Genomic DNA, 17,440 nt, shown 5'->3' with positions numbered 1-17,440 from the left:
TTCACAGCGTAGTAGGATTTTTAATACATGTAGTTTGCATATTCTTATTTTATCGAGTGACGGTCATAAGTTCAAGCAACAACTGAATCACTTTAATTTTTCATTGTCAAATGTAATTTATTATTATGAAAAGTTTATTTTGAGCTCATCTGATTCAACAGTATAATAGTATTCGTAACTGTTGAAATTATAAAGTAACTATAATTAATTCTAAAATACGCCATAAACAGAGTCTTTTGTATTTATCTTAGCAATAATCATGTTATTATTATATTAAGTTATGTAATCTTTGGATAAGATCCAATATTATCTCCAACATAGCTATTAGCGAATCTGATCGATGGAGAAACCAATTAATTCATAGCTGTAAAAGCCATTAATCAGAATTAAGACGATGATTACGTTAGTTTGATCGTTTTATCCAGTAATTTAAGCTCTCAAAAGCTTGCGTAATACGTATCCGTCGCATCTAAATTAGTATTGCTGTTGCTATTTCCATCTTCGCCAGTGTCCTTTACATTATTTGCAACATCATTAGTATCAACTATTTTAAAATTACTATTACTAACTTTATCAGATCTATCGACGGCAATAGTAATCTCCGCCTTATTAGTATTATCAGTTTTGTTAAAGTCATTGTAATTGATTTTGTCATCATTAATGTCATTGATGTTATCATTTATATAAATTCCGGTATCATCAGAATGATCAGTATTTTCAGCGGTGTTATCAGTGTTATCGATCATAAATGCAACCGAAACATTATCTGTAATACTATTAGTGGGACTTGTACGGCTGGCTGGAATATTTTCATGACCGCTATCATTTTGTTCATGACTAAGTATATGATTTTGAAGAGTCCTGCTAAGTTTGCTATTCGCACGAAGTTTCTGCAGTTTTATAAGATTGCTCTCACGATCTAAATGGACGTTATGGAGATCAACCATTGAAAGAATGGTTGAAGATTTTCGCATCGTATTAACCTGAAATCTAGACTCAAAATCCATACAGGATGTATCATTGGCACTAACAACAGTACTTTTTCTCTCATCAAAAGCAGAAGGTAGAGCCATTTCGACTCTATCAACTTGGATAGCTAAATATGCAAGAAGAAGAATGCAAATAGCCTTTAGATACATATAAGTTATGCATATTTAAAAAAATTAGGGTAAAATTCTATTTATCTGCAATACTATGGTCTGTATGTTAAGCATGTTTGACTAAAAAATGAGCGATTATAATATTACTGAAGACTATAATTGGACTAGCTCCAGATAAGCTCACCTGTTTCCAGTTTTCGTCTTACTTTGCTTATACAGCAAACTAAGCCACACTGCATTAGCATGATATGAAATTTTGTTCTGTAACGTTTGTTATACGTGACACATAAAAATGGATTCAGTAGTGGATTTAAGTAGAGAATATTCTCCGTGATATAGTGGCCAAAGGTATCTTGAAGCTCAATATTAATCATGCATAGCAATCGGAATAACTATACAGAAAAGAATAATTTAACAATTTGCCATTAATGTCAAATTGAAATATTTTAATGAAGACTATAAAGGTATTATCAAAAGTCCTCAAAATTGAACAAATCAGGATAAAAACTAGGCAAAACGAATAAAAGTAACGAGACAAATTAGCTAAGTGACAAAGCGGAAGTAATTTGAATTAGTCTAACATAACTATATTCTTTCTCTATAGAATGCCTTCACTAGATTTACGGCGTTGCCATCGCGATGTAACGTTCTACACGTTTCAATTTCAGCGATATCAATTAAAAAAATTATCGATAAAGAAATTGCGAAATGAATATTCCATTAAAGAGGCTTATACCTATTTAAAGTAATGTGTGTATTGTCGAAAGATTTCTTTCTAAACATTGATAGCTCTTTAACATGATCAATTGCACGAATAACTATTCTTTCAAATCTTATTTAGTTAAATCAATGCGGTGTGATAATACGGTATAGAGGAGCTTACATGAATAAATGTTTCGTAAATGTGACTCAACAGTATTTTGCTGTCGCACGTAGTTAAATTCTAAAATTTCTCTGGTATATTATAATTAGCTTCTACGCATAATATAAGGATATGCTTGGCTACAAATATACTCTTAAATTATAAAGTATTAAACACCTGTTGCCTCTATCTATCGCAGAAAATGGTTAAAATATATCACATTAGTAAAAGTCTCATCGTCGAAAATCGCTGATAGAGTAAAATTTTAAAGCAACCATTATTGAATTTCACGCTTTTGTACTACTGATAAAATTGTTAACAGAAGAATTGCTTACTCACGAATACACGAGTACTCTGTCGTATACAAGATAAAAGCAGTAAATTGTTATAATTAATAATCACATATAATTAGTTTAATTTTATCAACCGCACTTACCACAAATGGTAAATAACATGAGATGAAGCAAACTGCAATCCATGCTGTCAACATTTCGAAATTGCCAGTTATTAATCGTGCTTTTGCTCTGCTTGTTTGCTTGATAGACATGGTTTTAATTGATTTGCGTTGCTTTCGTAATGATCGAATAATACGAATGCTACAAAATATGACTAAGAAGGATATAATAATGCCTTCTCCAAATACTAAATAAGATAATACACGATCGTATGGTTTCTTCTCAAATATATCAAATGAGCAATATCTGCCTATAGGGTATGTTATAAATTTCCCTGAACCCCATAGAGGTATCGCCATGTGAAGGCTAAGCCAAACAGCGCATAGAATAATACAAATTACAATTTTGTTGTACGTTACAATTCTACGATACAGAAATGGTTTAATTATGGCTAAATAACGATCAATGCACATTAACGCGACTATAAGTGCAGTCATGCCGTTAAATACAGAAGTTATAAAGCCAATAGCAGAACATAGCCCTTGTGACTTGACAAAGCTGCAATCAATAAGATACATGCTGGGGCAAACTGCCATAAATAATGCAGCACCTACATCGCACACTAGTAATGCTCGAACATATAGATGATTCTTATTATTTTTAAATCCATTGATATTCCAAATTATAAATAAGCAAATACTATTAAATAGAAATGTTAGAAATAATGTTACTAGAAATATTATACTGTACCACATATCAGCACAGTCATTTATTACAGTTTCGACCGTAGATGTAAAATTATGTTGCAGATGATAGTCTACGGTCACATTTTGCTGTGGCCTACCGATTACAATTGGTGTATCCATCGTATAGTTAAAACAAAGTTATTGATGAGCCTGAACTATCAATGTTATGGATAAGAAATAAAGCTACATAGATTTCCAAAGTAATAATATGGCGTATTAGCCTTTTAACTACGAAAAAAATTCAAAATTTGTTTGATAAATTTGAGCGATAGTGATGAAAGTAGAAGCTCCAGCTCACAAGAATGACAATATAAACCTTTTTATTACTGAAAGTTCTCTATTAATACTAGATAACCAATACGCGTAGGTATAAAAATGTAATGAACTTAGAAAATGGAATTAAAAAAATACAGCATGGATATAAACTCAAAATTGATACAGTACGTACTGTATATTGGTGAAATTAGAGAGGACAACAACAGTTTGATTATATTTAACAGAATCTCAATATAGCCACTAATAGTACATAACTGATAATGAATCATACCATGGTTAATTTATAACGAATTATCGTAGGTGATGCAGTACAATAAAATCGATATTGTAGTAACGAATTATCAATTACTTGATGAATTTGTTATGGGAAATTTCGAACGTTATCTTTAACCTTTGATTAGGGTAAAAAAAAAATAGTTAACCTACTAATTTCCTGTAAACTTGTAAACACTTTCCGTCAATATTGCAAGTTTTTTTTTACATTTAAGTTCTGTATATGGTACTAAATATTTTAGCCAGTAGGCTAGTAATAAAGACTACATAACCTGGTGAAAAACAAATAAAGTTAACCAATAATGCCATCAGTCTGCGATGTAACAATTTCATTAAAATCGGCGTTCTCTTAGCCTTAGGGTGATATTATTTAGTTCTTTCATTTTATTGTTATCTTAATGAATAGCGATACATAACGGTCGTTAATAAGATAAGTTGGCATTGATATTCGACGAAGCACTTTAAAATAGACTAGTTACGGACTATTCATCACGCCATTAATCTTTCAACTTTATATTGTCTTGGAATGAGAAATTGTGAGCGTATTTCATGATATTTCAACTTTTATGCGTTATGTAGTTTATTCTATTTGACGTATGACCTGTACATAATTTCAACAATAGGAATGATGAAGCAATCCTTTGATCAATAACCTCAATTAAAATGGGTACCAAGGTAATATTTGTCCTAACTATTTAGCACCATTATTGGCAGTTCAAAAGATGAGCTAGGCTTGTAATCATTTCTTATGATGTGTTGTAGCAAAGTATAATACGTCTATGCGTAATTATCGGAATGTAGAAGACTAGAATCTTTATATCATACTTACTATTACAATAACTGTTTTATACTGTGCCAGCCATTTGAACACCAATCTGCAAATGAAAGGCAATCCTCTATTATGGATAATTCTATAATTAATTAACCCAACGCTGATGACATTGTGTAGCTAATGGAAGGAAATTAATTTAAAGTATCAATACTGTCATGGACAATACAGTGCACTACTGTACACTAGGTATCCTGTACTTTTCAATCTTGTCCACATTTAATATTACTAACCTGCTAGGACGATAACAAAATTATTTATACCAGTACTGTACACTGTACAAGTAATCGCCTAGTCCGTGAATGTATTGTTGTCATTACAAGAATACGAGAATCTTATAAATAACTGTAGCACAGCGGCGTATTCCTTTTGATCATAGAATAATGCAAGAAAACAAGCTGTGTATGGCTTGCTGATATGTATTTTGTAGTTGGCTGTTCTGCAGATCTACCAGCTGCTAATGTGCCAGCCACATAAACGCCAAACAAGGTACGTAATATTTCAATGGCAACGCTTGTTATGAGTTTGTTCATGGCACCAATTACAAGGTGTTTATTACATATTCCCATCTTTCATTGCCATTGTTGTCTTGCTATCAATATAATTAGCACTACGGTACAACAATTTCCCATATACGCTGTACTGTACTGTAAGTGCAGAAGATGTAGGCCATGAAAGATCCAGTTGTCAAAGCGATCTGCAGCACTAATGTTATGTTTATCTCTGATCAACACTGATCCGAAAGAGCTTTCATAACATGAAAGCGCATGGAACGTATTGTTTCTGTAATACAATCACATTATATCCTATTCGGTTTTATAAAGGTTATGTGCCTATGTAAAATAGGAAGTCGTAGTTTCAAGAGGGTTTTATAGCTTAATTAAAAGGGTTAACTCTTTGAAAGAAAAGATCTTCCGTGGGATAGCTTGATTCAGGCAGGCTCCATAAAAGAGCAGCGGCCAAAGTAATTACAGTGTACAGTAGGTAAGTACTGTACAGTACTGTACTCAGTGTACTGTACTGTACTGTACACGCTGTCAAGTGTCAGAGCACTGGAAGAAGGCCTGTTACTCAGTGTACGTACTGTACTGTACTTACTGTACTCATCGGACAGACAGATTTTTCTCGCCAAATCAGGCCGTAATGGCCGTAAATACTGTACTGTACAGTACAGTACAGTATGTAAAAATGGGTACTTGCAGTACAGTACAGTGTACTGTACTGTACTGTACTGTACTGTACAGTGTACACTCTACTGTACAGTGGACAAGTCATGTCGAAGTGTTTGGCAAGACCGAAATGGTCTGTCCGTCCAAGAAGTGATACAGTGTACAGTACACTGTACAGTACAGTACTGTACAGTACAATCGAACCTTCTTCGTGGTTCGATTTACTGTACAGTATTAACCTTTCCATACTGTACTGTAATTGGATGTACTGTACACTGTACGGTAATATCGTCCATCACTGCTTCCAATGCTGGCTGTACTGTGCGTCACTAGAACTTATCTCAGTGCCTAGTCCAAATTCGATCCAAATTCCATGCAGCGATCATCTTTCTTATTTATTCATTACTATCTTTAGTAGACATATTCGTTTTGTACCGTTAAGTAGTTAGTCAGCGATTAATATTGTTAACATTGTAATTCAAAGATAGCCAATCACTTGTAGTAAAGTTTTCATCGTTCATCACTATTGAGTGAGTAGACAGTAATTGAAAATGGATTTCCAACATCGTGTCGGTTCCAAAATTGGTAGCGGTGGTGTAGCTTCGTCATCAGAAAGTAATCGTGATCGGCGAGAACGATTAAGAAAGCTTGCTTTGGAAACGATCGATCTAAACAAGGTTAGACTTGACAACTACCTAAATAGAATTTGAATGATCTAAAATATCACGCGACGCGACGCCATCGTCATGGTTCTATGCCAGTGAATGCTTGACTTTTATACGCAATAATTACCAAGCCTTGGCTGGCTATGCACCATTCTACTCTTCATCCAAATCTTTGCTATTATTCATGTAGGATCCATATTTTATGAAAAACCACTTGGGGACTTATGAGTGTAAATTATGCTTAACTCTACACAACAATGAGGTATCTAGAATAATCATCTACCTTATTCGTAACTTCATACAGAATTGCTTGGAAGTATGATCTTAGCAGATCACGTTTGCTTTGCAAATCGCCAAGACTAAGTATAAACTTTTAATTGGCAATAGGGCAGTTATCTGGCACATACTCAAGGAAAAAAGCACCAACAGAATCTGTAAGTCAATCATTGGGATCTATTGTATGCACCTTCTGTTTTGCTTACAATTTACCTTACTTTTACTATTATTCTCTACCTAGAAGTTACAGTGGTCTAATAATTGGATAAATGGAGAGTTTATCGTAATATCATTGTAAGCTAATGAAATAAATCTCTCTTTTATACAGAGCAAGAAGAGCAGCAAAAGATGCTAAAGATGCTCCCGCACAACCTGCTCTTGTTAGTGCTACCATTACTCTTAAGATAATTGTCAACAAAGTTAACGAGAATATGTTACTAATGCGTCTATCGTTACTTAGGAAAAGGCTAGGGTAGATGTGAAGCAATTTGTAAAAATTGGTCGTCCTGGTTATAAAGGTAATGTAACATATATTAACCAAATTTTTCCAGTTGCGTAATTGGCACTAATCTTAAAGTACACGTTTATATTTAACTTAGTCACGAAGCAATATAATCAAGAAGCTGGACAGCAATCTCTGCTATTCCAAGTACGTAATTTAAGGAATATTTTTTCCAACATCATGAGTCTTAGCGATATTACCATTTAAATGATTTATATCACCATGTTTTTTTGAATTTCATAGATCGACTATCCGGAGATTGTAGATGGTATCACTCCAAGGCATCGCTTTATGTCAGCCTACGAACAGCGCATAGAGCCACCAGATAAGCAATGGCAATACTTACTATTTGCAGCAGAACCTTATGAAACTATTTCCTTCAAAGTAATAACCTTGTTATAAAAGTAGTTGCCACAGGCAATAATCATATCCAATTTTTAGAATTGCGTTCTAACGAGTTGAGGAACTGATCGGTGAATGTTAGCTCTAGCATTAATCCATTCTTTGACCCATTCGTATTTAGATCCCAAGTCGAGAAATTGATAAATCTGATGATAAATTATGGACGCAATGGAATAAAGAATCGAAACAGGTACTACTGTATGGATTAATACATTTCATAGTTTTCCTTAATTAATTTGATTTTGGGTTTGATTCCTTTTGTGTTGTATTAGTTCTTTCTACAGATCCACTTCAAAGCTGATATTAAACAACAGCCTAGCAGAAATATACCTCAATCCGCAATTGTTCCAAATCAGCGAAATATTCCGTCACAGAATCCTCTTAATCCCTACAGTGCTCATTAGTGAGTTATAGTTAGAAATGGTATGCTTCTACGATATTCTGAGATCGTCAGATTTCAATTTTCACCATGTCTAGATATTTTTTTTAGTGCTGTTATTGAAATCTTTTACCTACTTTCATTGATTGCCTAAATAATACCAAAACTAGCTTGTATAATATCAACAACAGAAGTATGTACAGTGAGTGGGCAGGCAATCCTATGGTACACAATCCAAAAATTTATATTGTAGTAAGAAATTGAATATTCGCAATCGTTCAGTTTTAGGAATATCTTTATCCATTACAATGAGTTATCATCTGTGTCATCTAAAAGCTACTGTAATAATTTTGATATTTGTTAGACAGTATTGATTGGCGATCACATGCTGCATGGCGATTAGCTCGAATACAATGTGCAAATGCAGCACATTGGTTAGCTATTAAACGCTGTTTGGCACTATCTTAAACCCAAACGAGTACATTTGTACGGTGTTAATTGTAAGTTAAAAGTTACTGTTCTCCCTTCAATCTTTTACAGTTGCAATAAAAGAAATTTTAAATACTAACGTATTGATATGCACGTATGTCTGTGACCGTAGCACCGGCGGTTACTGTATATCGTAAGTTCATTTTGAAGAGAAATTCGAGACTAATTATAGTATATTCGTAAATAGTTGTGAAGGGTAATTATTATATAATTCAATGAGTCCGATGAATTTGACTTCGAGTTCCGCAATGCCAAGGTCGACAGGTAAGAACAATTTCTTATTGGATAAAACTAACACACACACCATGCTCACAGTAGTAGTATGACTGAAAAGTCTAACATTGATATACAGCATACTGAGTGTGAAGATTTCGCATTGAAACTCGTCCAGTAGCCTTTCTTTACTGAAGGAAAGCGATTTAGTCCAATTTTACTCTCTAAAATTACAGAATGTCAGATCATGTTATATTGCGTAAAATCTGGGCATTTCAATACCAAAGAGTTGGACATTTTACTCTTATTACTACTGTACTTTGAGTGCATATATCGTAATGCGTGGACTACTAGAAGAGACCTCTTCTAATGTCAGAAAGTTTTTCTTGCAAGGAAAGGGAAAGCTAATGAATGTGCAGTGCACGTAGTACACCATACTGTGCTATACTGTAATGTACTGTCCTACTATCGCAGTGAAAATGCTCTTTCTGTTACCTCAAAGTAGTGTTGTACAGTACAATACAGTAATGAATAGATATAGTCATGGACTACTACAGGAAGGCCAATTTCCGCCTGGAAATAGTTATGATAGACCGTAGATACTATTGAATTAAATTAGTACCAGTGATTTCGAAAACTGACACGGAAGATGCATATCAAGTAGCCATTTTTCGATTAAGAAAAGTCTGTCCGGCTACCATAGCGTATAGTGTGTACAGTACATCGTTTACAGTACATGTTAAGCATGTACTGTACGTTGTACTGTACAGTACAGTACAACAATATACAGTATAACACATGTTCAATTTCAGGTTGTAATGATGTTGTTTAAGTAGCCATTTTTCGATTAAGAAAAGTCTGTCCGGCTACCATAGCGTATAGTGTGTACAGTACATCGTTTACAGTACATGTTAAGTATGTACTGTACAGTATATAACAATATACAGTATAACACATGTTCAATTTCAGGTTGTAATGATGTTGTCTAACCAGGATTGGCCGTAACAGTTGTTCCAGTTCCGTTATTAGAAACAAACAACAATCGTAGAATTTAGAATTTAATTCTTGTTCTGAGTCTATAAGTGAACGGATGTTGTTCAGTAATTTCTATTTATGATTTTGCAGTTATAAACAAGCTGTGGATAGAAGTAGCTAAAGTAATGTAATAGAGTTTGTCTTTGTCGTACTTGAGTTTATAGTCTGCAGAGGAAGATAGTTTATAACGAGAACCTCGTTATAAACTTTTTTTACTCTGAATCGTTTAGAGAGTTTGTCTTGTTGGTACTTGAGATTATAGTCCACAGTGGAAGATAGTTGTTGACGAGAACCTCGTCATAAACTGCTTTACTCTGAATCGTTTGGAGAGTTTCATCTTATTCGTACTAGAGATTATAGTCTGCAGTGGAAAATAGTTGTTGACGAGAACCTCGTAGTGAACTGCTTTACTCTGAATCGTTGGGAGAGTTTCATCTTATTCGTACTAGAGATTATAGTCTGCAGTGGAAGATAACTGTTGACGAGAAACTCGTAGTGAACTGCTTTACTCTGAATCGTTGGGAGAGTTTTATCTTTTTCATACCTTTGAGATGATAGTCTGCAATGGAAGATAGTTGTTAACGAGAACCTGGTCATAAACTGTTGTTACTCTGAATGGTTAGCGATTAGAATTATAGGAGAATTAGGAAGAAGAGATTTATTACGCGGGTAGTTTATAAAAATTCCTAACAATACTTCGCTCAAACTGTCATCCTGATGTCATTTATGTACTGCACCAAGAAACACTTGTACATAATAAAATGTCGAAATTGTGTGCGATAGAAGAAATATTTAGTACGACACTTTCCGCTAAGAAATTTTCATAAACTGGCGGGGATTGATGTACTGTAGTACAGTATGTTCAGTACAGTACATACTGCACTACTGCGTACTGTAGACGACTGTATACAGTATGGAAGTTACAGTACTGTGCACGGAGCACCCAAAAAGTTTCCAAGTTTTTCATGTTTTTTTTTCAATTTTGGGAATTATTATTGCAATATTGTTGTACAACTGCGGTCAATTTGAAGTTATAATAATAGCGCGAACCATTGTACAGTAACCATTGGTGCAGTATACACATCCGTACTGTACAGCCACTAGGCACTACTAGGACGAGCTACTACTGTTCAAGTCGATCAATTGGAGCGGACATTTTAGGTTGGCTTAGGAAAAATAAAATGCAATGGATGCTAATTTAAAATTGGGCTTAGTATAAATGGATTAATTGCTGTGACTACTTCGAGATGCAATCACAAGTTTTCGCGGGTGTCAGTTATTATTTGGTGGGATCCGTTAGCGATGAGGTATGTAGAAGTCTTCGCACTTGTCATGGATTGTAGTGAAGCTGATTGACGTCAGCATAGTCAGGTGTTGTGCGATCCAAATGTCGCCAGCTAGTGAAATCGTTTTCTCCTATCGTCCCTAACAAACTTGCTAGAATTGCTTTTACACACTAGATTATTATGCCATAACAAGGATTGATCATCTTTCTACGTCCACTTATATTCGTTTACATGGGCAATGTTGACCGCCATTGCTAAATTCAGAAGCGATTCTTCACAGTCAAAAAAATCATTTTAGTGCTCAATTGAAAATTTGGGGTGTACATTGGATATTTAGTGACACCAGCAAATCCATTGACTCCGCTCTCCAACTTTTATCGATCCTCTTGCAGTGTGCAATGAATTCAATGAAATTGATTTATTCAGGCAAATAGTTAGCTTGCCTTTTGATATCATTTTCATCGGTGATCAACGATCATAATAACGTTGCTACTAGACAACTCAATCATAAATGATCATTCATCAAAATGTTTTGTCGACAGTTTGCATGGATAGTCCAACCGTTTATATTAGCTCATCCTATTAATTTATCCAGTACAGTACTGTACAAGAGTCCAGGTTACTGTAGAAATACTTTCAATCAAGAGAGTACAGAAAAAGAGTAGCAACGTGTGCAAAGGATTTGTTGGTTATTGCTTACTCTACCATTACGGTACAGTGTATATTAATTAGAATACGCTGATATGGATATCATTAATTGGTAATTGATAGTTTTCTTTATCCATCGTCTGCACTTGCTCTACCCCTTTGTCACACCATTCAATAACAAATGCTAACTTATGTGCAATATCCAAATTAATATTGTACTATCGACAGTACTATCAATCAAAATGACCATCTCTGTTTGCTAATAGATCAGCTACAATAAATAACGATAATATTACAATGGAAAATCATCAACCAAACACGATCAATTTATCTTTATGTCGCTGTAATTAAGAAAAATAGAATAACCTATAATGACAGCCATTAACACAATCGTGTAATAGGTCGCTCATGTCTTGCGCCAAGGTGGCGCGGAACGTGAATATTACTTATCAACCCTTGTAACACATGCAATCTGCCAAGATTCCAGCCACGATGATTATTCGAAAGCCGAAAATTACAGCTTAGACATCGTTAAAGTAAGTACCATGAAACTGATATTGTCTTCAAATTTTACAATGGTAACCAATGTAATTTGTTGACAGCTAATTATTCTACTAATTAACGGCTACTAAGTACGTTAAAATGATGATAATACAGCACATACTGAAAGTGAACGACTAATTTTTCCTTTCAATTTGTACCATAACAGCCTGATTGGGTCATCATGTCAGCGAAACATGGCAGGATGTTACCGTATCTTTTATCATAGCTTGTCTTTGTAGTATCATCATACAGTACTTCCGTGTTCCTAAATCGACATTACATTGGTTATTGAAAAGATTTCAGCTTTAATCTATGTAACATCACTAGAGTGTATAAGTTACAAAGCTAGAGTTAAAACATGTACTGCGATCGTTATGCTACATTATATTCCTAAACTGCCACCTATGGGATTTAGATGTTACCCGTACCTTGTCAATTCATCTAGGATTTTCCAGAATACTCTAGTAGCCTTTTGGAAGGTAATCTTCCCACCATGTGGCAAGGCATAGTATCAGTTTTTGCAGTGCTTCATACAGCAAATGATTACACTATAGTCAATATGTCTTCCATATCTTTGATCTTGTTGATCAATCCAAGTTAATTTCAGCTTACATCATTGAATAAGAGGTTTCGTTATCTGCTATAGATATGTTCTGAAGACCAGAAGAAATTATGGGCAATGCTAACTTTTCATGGTGGAACTTTTACCAACACTATCCATTCTAAGTGTACTCATATCATAGTTGGTGATAAAAATTGGGTAGGTGATGCTTAACGACAACGGTAACAATCAATCCTGTACCTGCTGTTCTGCAATCGAAATAGTTTTAATCCCATATTCTAATAAGAGAGGTTAAATATGCAGTTTTTAAACGACTTGATTTCATTTAGGAAGCAGACGATGAGATGGACTTGAAATCTACTCAAGGAATTAATATTGTCACGCCTTATTGGATTACTCACAGTATTAAAGCTGGTACCAAATTGAATGAAGAACTATTTACAATTGACGATGACAAGCCAAATCACCATGTTAAAGGCGCTACCTTACCGGCTGAAAGTAAAAATGATGCTCAAGAAATTGTTGATAAAAGTGATGGCAAAATCAAATGCGAACAAGTATTGCAAAACGCTCATCGGGCTAAATCGATAATACGCATAGATACAAAAAATAAAGCTCAACCTAAATCTTGTACAGAAGGGAGTCAAAATATAATTCAATATAGTGTAAATGAATCAAACTTGGAAAATCCTGCTATGTCTGCACTTGGCACTTTTGATTACTTTGGACCCCCGAAAAGGACTAAGATGCCTTTGATTGGTACAACTGGTAATATCAATGATACAGCTTTACCTATTGATAAGAATAATAAACAATCGCAAGAGTTTGGCATTACTAAAAGTGCAGCTGATGATAGCGATGAAAAGCAGCCAAAACATGCCGGCAATATAAAGCAAGTTATGAAGGCTGTTGGTAGGATTGACTCTACTGATGATGCTGACATAAATTTACACCTAGTAAATATATCTAATCACAAGAAATCATCAATCAATATTTCTGAAAATAAGCAATTACAAGTTGAGGATTCAAGTAAGAGGAAAGATGCACTTTCTACATGTGATAATAGCAAAATTGAAGATGCAAGTCAGATTGATAGCACTACAAAAACTATGAATTTAAAACATTCCCAAGAGATAAATAAAGATATTAAATCAACTTCCTTAACAAGTGCAATATTAAATGATCAATATGTTTTTAACACAAAGTACAAAAACTCATGTGAGAAACTGGAAATTGCAACCGAAAAATCAGGATTGATAACAACTGAGGAGCAACGACGAGCTAGATGTCAGGAAGCCAAGCCAGCTGATGAAAGTTTCACCCCAAATACCCAAACCTCCATAAGTAATTACAGTAAATTAGAGTCTGTAAATGAGGTAGAACTTCCTGTTAACCTGAATAACAATCAACGTTCTGAAGTTACGAGCACAATAAACACAGCTGTCACTGTTAGCAATAAGAACAATGAGATACCGATTAACAAAAATATGAAGACAACTGCGGTAAATGTCGGTCTACCCCAAGATATTTTGGAATCTGATTCGATGATTAATATGGAAGTAAATAAAATAAGCGAAGATGTTCTCACTAAAGATTCCGCATTATCAACCGATATAGATAAAAATTTATTTGGTCCTGGTAGCGACCGGACGGGAAAAACTGCAGATCAGAATAATAGCATCATTATTGGTAGTTCTGTTATTGAAAATAAAATGCGTCAACGTTATCTCCTCGTAGGATGTGTCTTTCTCATAATTGACTACCAACAAGATGTCGATGATGGAATTATTAGTATATGGAAAAAGGTGAATATACGTAATATGATAATTAATTTGTACTTTACTTAATATAAATTCTATGACTGGTCATTGCAAGATCAGTTATAAGTTATACACTATTAAATTAGGTATATGATCATGGCGATTTTTATTTTTCCTTGCTATAATATATGAGATCAAAAGTTCTGAAAAAACGTAATAAAGCCAGTTGCATTCTACTCAAGCATTCATACCATTAATTTTGATATAGGCAATTGCCGAACGTGGCGGAGAGACAGTGGATAAATACAGCCAAAAATGTACACATATACTGTGCTACGATAGAATGAGTGAAACTTATAAGCTGGCAAGTAAAAATACAATAGTATCAATATCTAAGACTCACTGCGATTAACTTATCGCAGCCATACCTTAGTTATACCTGTTCTGTCTTTTAGGCACTTCGTGACGGTAAAAAGATTGCCACGATTTGTTGGTTGAATGATGTGTTGCGGAAAGAGGAAATTTTTACACCCCGCGATTGCATGCAGATACCTGTACCATCAAAGTATATAATTGACGCCTGTAAAGAAATGGTAATGTACCGTGGCGGTGTAGATTAGATTACCAATGGTGTATTTTTGCTTATCGAAGGATATCTCTGAATTAGGTAATTGCTGTAACCGGATACACTGGCAAAGAACGTGACAAAGTTAAAATGATTATCAATGCTATTGGAGCTAATTATACACCTCATTTAAGTAGAAAAAATACCCATTTGATATGTAAAAGGTAGTGTACCGTCAAAACATTTTGCTTGATACCGGATTACTCCCGGATAGTAACTCTTTTCTTTACCATTTTCTATAGCCCATCGGGAGAAAAATTCTTTAAAGCTAAAGAATGGCGAATATTTACCGTAAATTGCAAATGGCTAGCAGATATCTTAAATAGTATGTAAAATTTATCAATTTTTGGTTGCATTCACAGTCAACTATAATTATTGATCTAAAGCTTAAACGTTAATTGTTAATATTACAGCTGGTATTGTTGCGCCTTGTGCCATGGAGCGCTACATCCAGTTTGGTAAACCAAATGAAATGAGTCTGGAATACGAATGCAACGAGCCAATACTAAGTTAGTTGTTTTGTAGTGAATAACCTTGCTTAGAATGTAAATGTTTAAAAATTAAAAAACCACCTTATCCTTGATAGGAATTTGGAAATCAAAGAAAAGAAATCATTCAACAAGTGATAGCGATGATGATGACGTACGTTTTTAAACATAAGTCATTTAATTAATTTTAAGCGAGCCAATCTAGCTGCAGTTTTGAAGATAGTAAAATGTCAATGTGTTGCTAATCTCTGTTCCTTGTAACATTGTTATTGAGGATGATTATATTGCTTACCTTATTTCCGCAGATTTTTACAGTACGGAGGAAAAAGAGGGGATTCAATAGCGAAATGTAATGAGCTAATATTGCAGTATTATGACAATGTATTACACCTAAAGCATTAGAAATCACTTTAAGTTTACTTAAATCAAACAGGAATAGCCATATGAGTCGATGTGTTGACGTCAACGATGATCTGCCTATAAGAACTGTGCGAGCTGTCATAACTGGTCTTGATAAAGTTGAATCCGAAAAATTAGCGAAAGTATATTTTTACATATTATAGCAATCTGATACACCTACATAAATAAGCGTATTAATGTGAATCTGGCTTATAGATGCTGAGTTACCTAGGAGCGACGATCACAGAAGATTTTCGAAAGTGCACTCATTTAATTACCCAAAAGGTCCACTAAGACAAATACTCAGCATGTCATTGAATCTTTGGAATTACTAAATCCGCCGATTTTCATATTTCTTCATATTTATGTTGTGTGTATCAGATTACCCGTACGGAGAAATTCTTATGCTGTTTCGCTACGTGCCGACACGTAATAAGGTCAGAATGGGTAGAGCAAAGTTATCGTCTTGGAAGTTTTGCAGGTATAACGTTACCTTGAGATTTAGACAGTTGAAGAATCTACGTGACGCCATTAACCTTTAAATCAACAGATGAAACTCAATTTGAAGTGATTGACATGTCGACAGAAAAATATTACAGCTTTTCCCTAAGAAAGTCCTTACAGATGGCTACATTACGACCTGTATTCGAGGTAATTGTTGCGAAATATTGCGTATCAATCGTACGAATCTGTAAGTTGCCCTTCTTATTTTACTTAATGTTGACATGTAACTCTTAAAATGTCGTCATCAACATGGCTGTAGGATATGACCTTTTACGTAACAAGGAATGTCAAGCCAGACTTGCAGACGATGAACAATATAATCCATTACAATGGAGGAGAGGTAATATTAATTTTAAACGTAAATTGACTTTAGTAATGAGATGCGGTAATCGTATGCAACAGTGTATTATAGACTGTAAATAAAATTTAGTTTTCACTTATTTCGCTTGATGCTTTCTATATATTATTATAGGTGGTTACTTACACACTTGCTATCAAGATTTTGATGGACGTTAATTCATGTGTGCGTATTACATAAACAATTGCTTCCCAATACTGGAATTGTCTGAATTTTGTAATTTTTATGATAACTTAATACAGAAGGAATTATTTATAATATCGTGCCCTAAGGATAAAGACGAATGCTTCAACATAAGAACGCGTCGACATTCGATCGGTAAGTTCTGACTTTATAACTATTAGAATGTGTAACTTGTGATTTTTACAATTACAGAATAACTGACTCTGTCTCATTGTAATTTGCTCTCTATTCTTAAATTAGAATTTTACACTGCTGATTTTGTGGTTATAAGTATACTTCGCCAGAAAGTTAACAAGCAATCATATCCTTTGATAGAAACCAATTCGTCAGTTGCTTTCTAAACTTATATATAATACCTACATATACTCTTGACGAGAAAATTTTTGAACATTAAAACCTATTCTATATGCTTAAAATCTTTTTCTACGATTTATGTATTCTTAACTAAACGTAAGCATCGACTTCTTGTTGGA

The 17,440-nt window shown here is 34.3% G+C and overlaps 3 protein-coding genes across 3 annotated transcripts; 2 read left to right on the top strand and 1 right to left on the bottom strand.

Annotated features, from left to right (window-relative positions):
- Window positions 1-437: 437 nt before the first annotated feature.
- Window positions 438-3,223, bottom strand: TRIADDRAFT_51874 (uncharacterized protein; the record flags this gene model as incomplete). Its single annotated transcript, XM_002107863.1, has 3 exons — window positions 438-1,096; window positions 1,285-1,492; window positions 2,399-3,223. 3 exons carry the CDS (start codon window positions 3,221-3,223, stop codon window positions 438-440), a joined length of 1,692 nt encoding a protein of 563 aa, XP_002107899.1.
- Window positions 3,224-6,201: 2,978 nt separating this feature from the next.
- On the top strand, window positions 6,202-8,399 carry TRIADDRAFT_63497 (uncharacterized protein; the record flags this gene model as incomplete). The annotated part of the gene is made up of 11 exons (XM_002108652.1): window positions 6,202-6,327; window positions 6,506-6,577; window positions 6,703-6,749; window positions 6,920-6,971; window positions 7,052-7,109; window positions 7,191-7,240; window positions 7,337-7,477; window positions 7,617-7,685; window positions 7,768-7,898; window positions 8,045-8,076; window positions 8,239-8,399. 11 exons carry the CDS (start codon window positions 6,202-6,204, stop codon window positions 8,340-8,342), a joined length of 882 nt encoding a protein of 293 aa, XP_002108688.1. The 3' UTR covers window positions 8,343-8,399.
- A 2,459-nt stretch (window positions 8,400-10,858) lies between these two features.
- On the top strand, window positions 10,859-17,308 carry TRIADDRAFT_51872 (uncharacterized protein; the record flags this gene model as incomplete). Its single annotated transcript, XM_002108651.1, has 16 exons — window positions 10,859-10,918; window positions 11,947-12,081; window positions 12,385-12,567; window positions 12,735-12,848; window positions 12,980-14,455; window positions 14,866-15,003; window positions 15,078-15,199; window positions 15,278-15,360; window positions 15,449-15,544; window positions 15,622-15,677; window positions 16,304-16,403; window positions 16,473-16,573; window positions 16,686-16,766; window positions 16,899-16,949; window positions 17,027-17,102; window positions 17,208-17,308. The coding sequence occupies 16 exons, from the start codon at window positions 10,859-10,861 to the stop codon at window positions 17,306-17,308; spliced, it is 2,973 nt and encodes a 990-aa protein (XP_002108687.1).
- Between the last annotated feature and the right edge of the window lie 132 nt (window positions 17,309-17,440).

Source organism: Trichoplax adhaerens, genomic scaffold (assembly GCF_000150275.1).
Source record: "Trichoplax adhaerens TRIADscaffold_1 genomic scaffold, whole genome shotgun sequence".
Classification (NCBI taxonomy): domain Eukaryota; kingdom Metazoa; phylum Placozoa; class Uniplacotomia; order Trichoplacea; family Trichoplacidae; genus Trichoplax; species Trichoplax adhaerens.
This window is presented reverse-complemented; position numbering and strand designations above follow the sequence as displayed.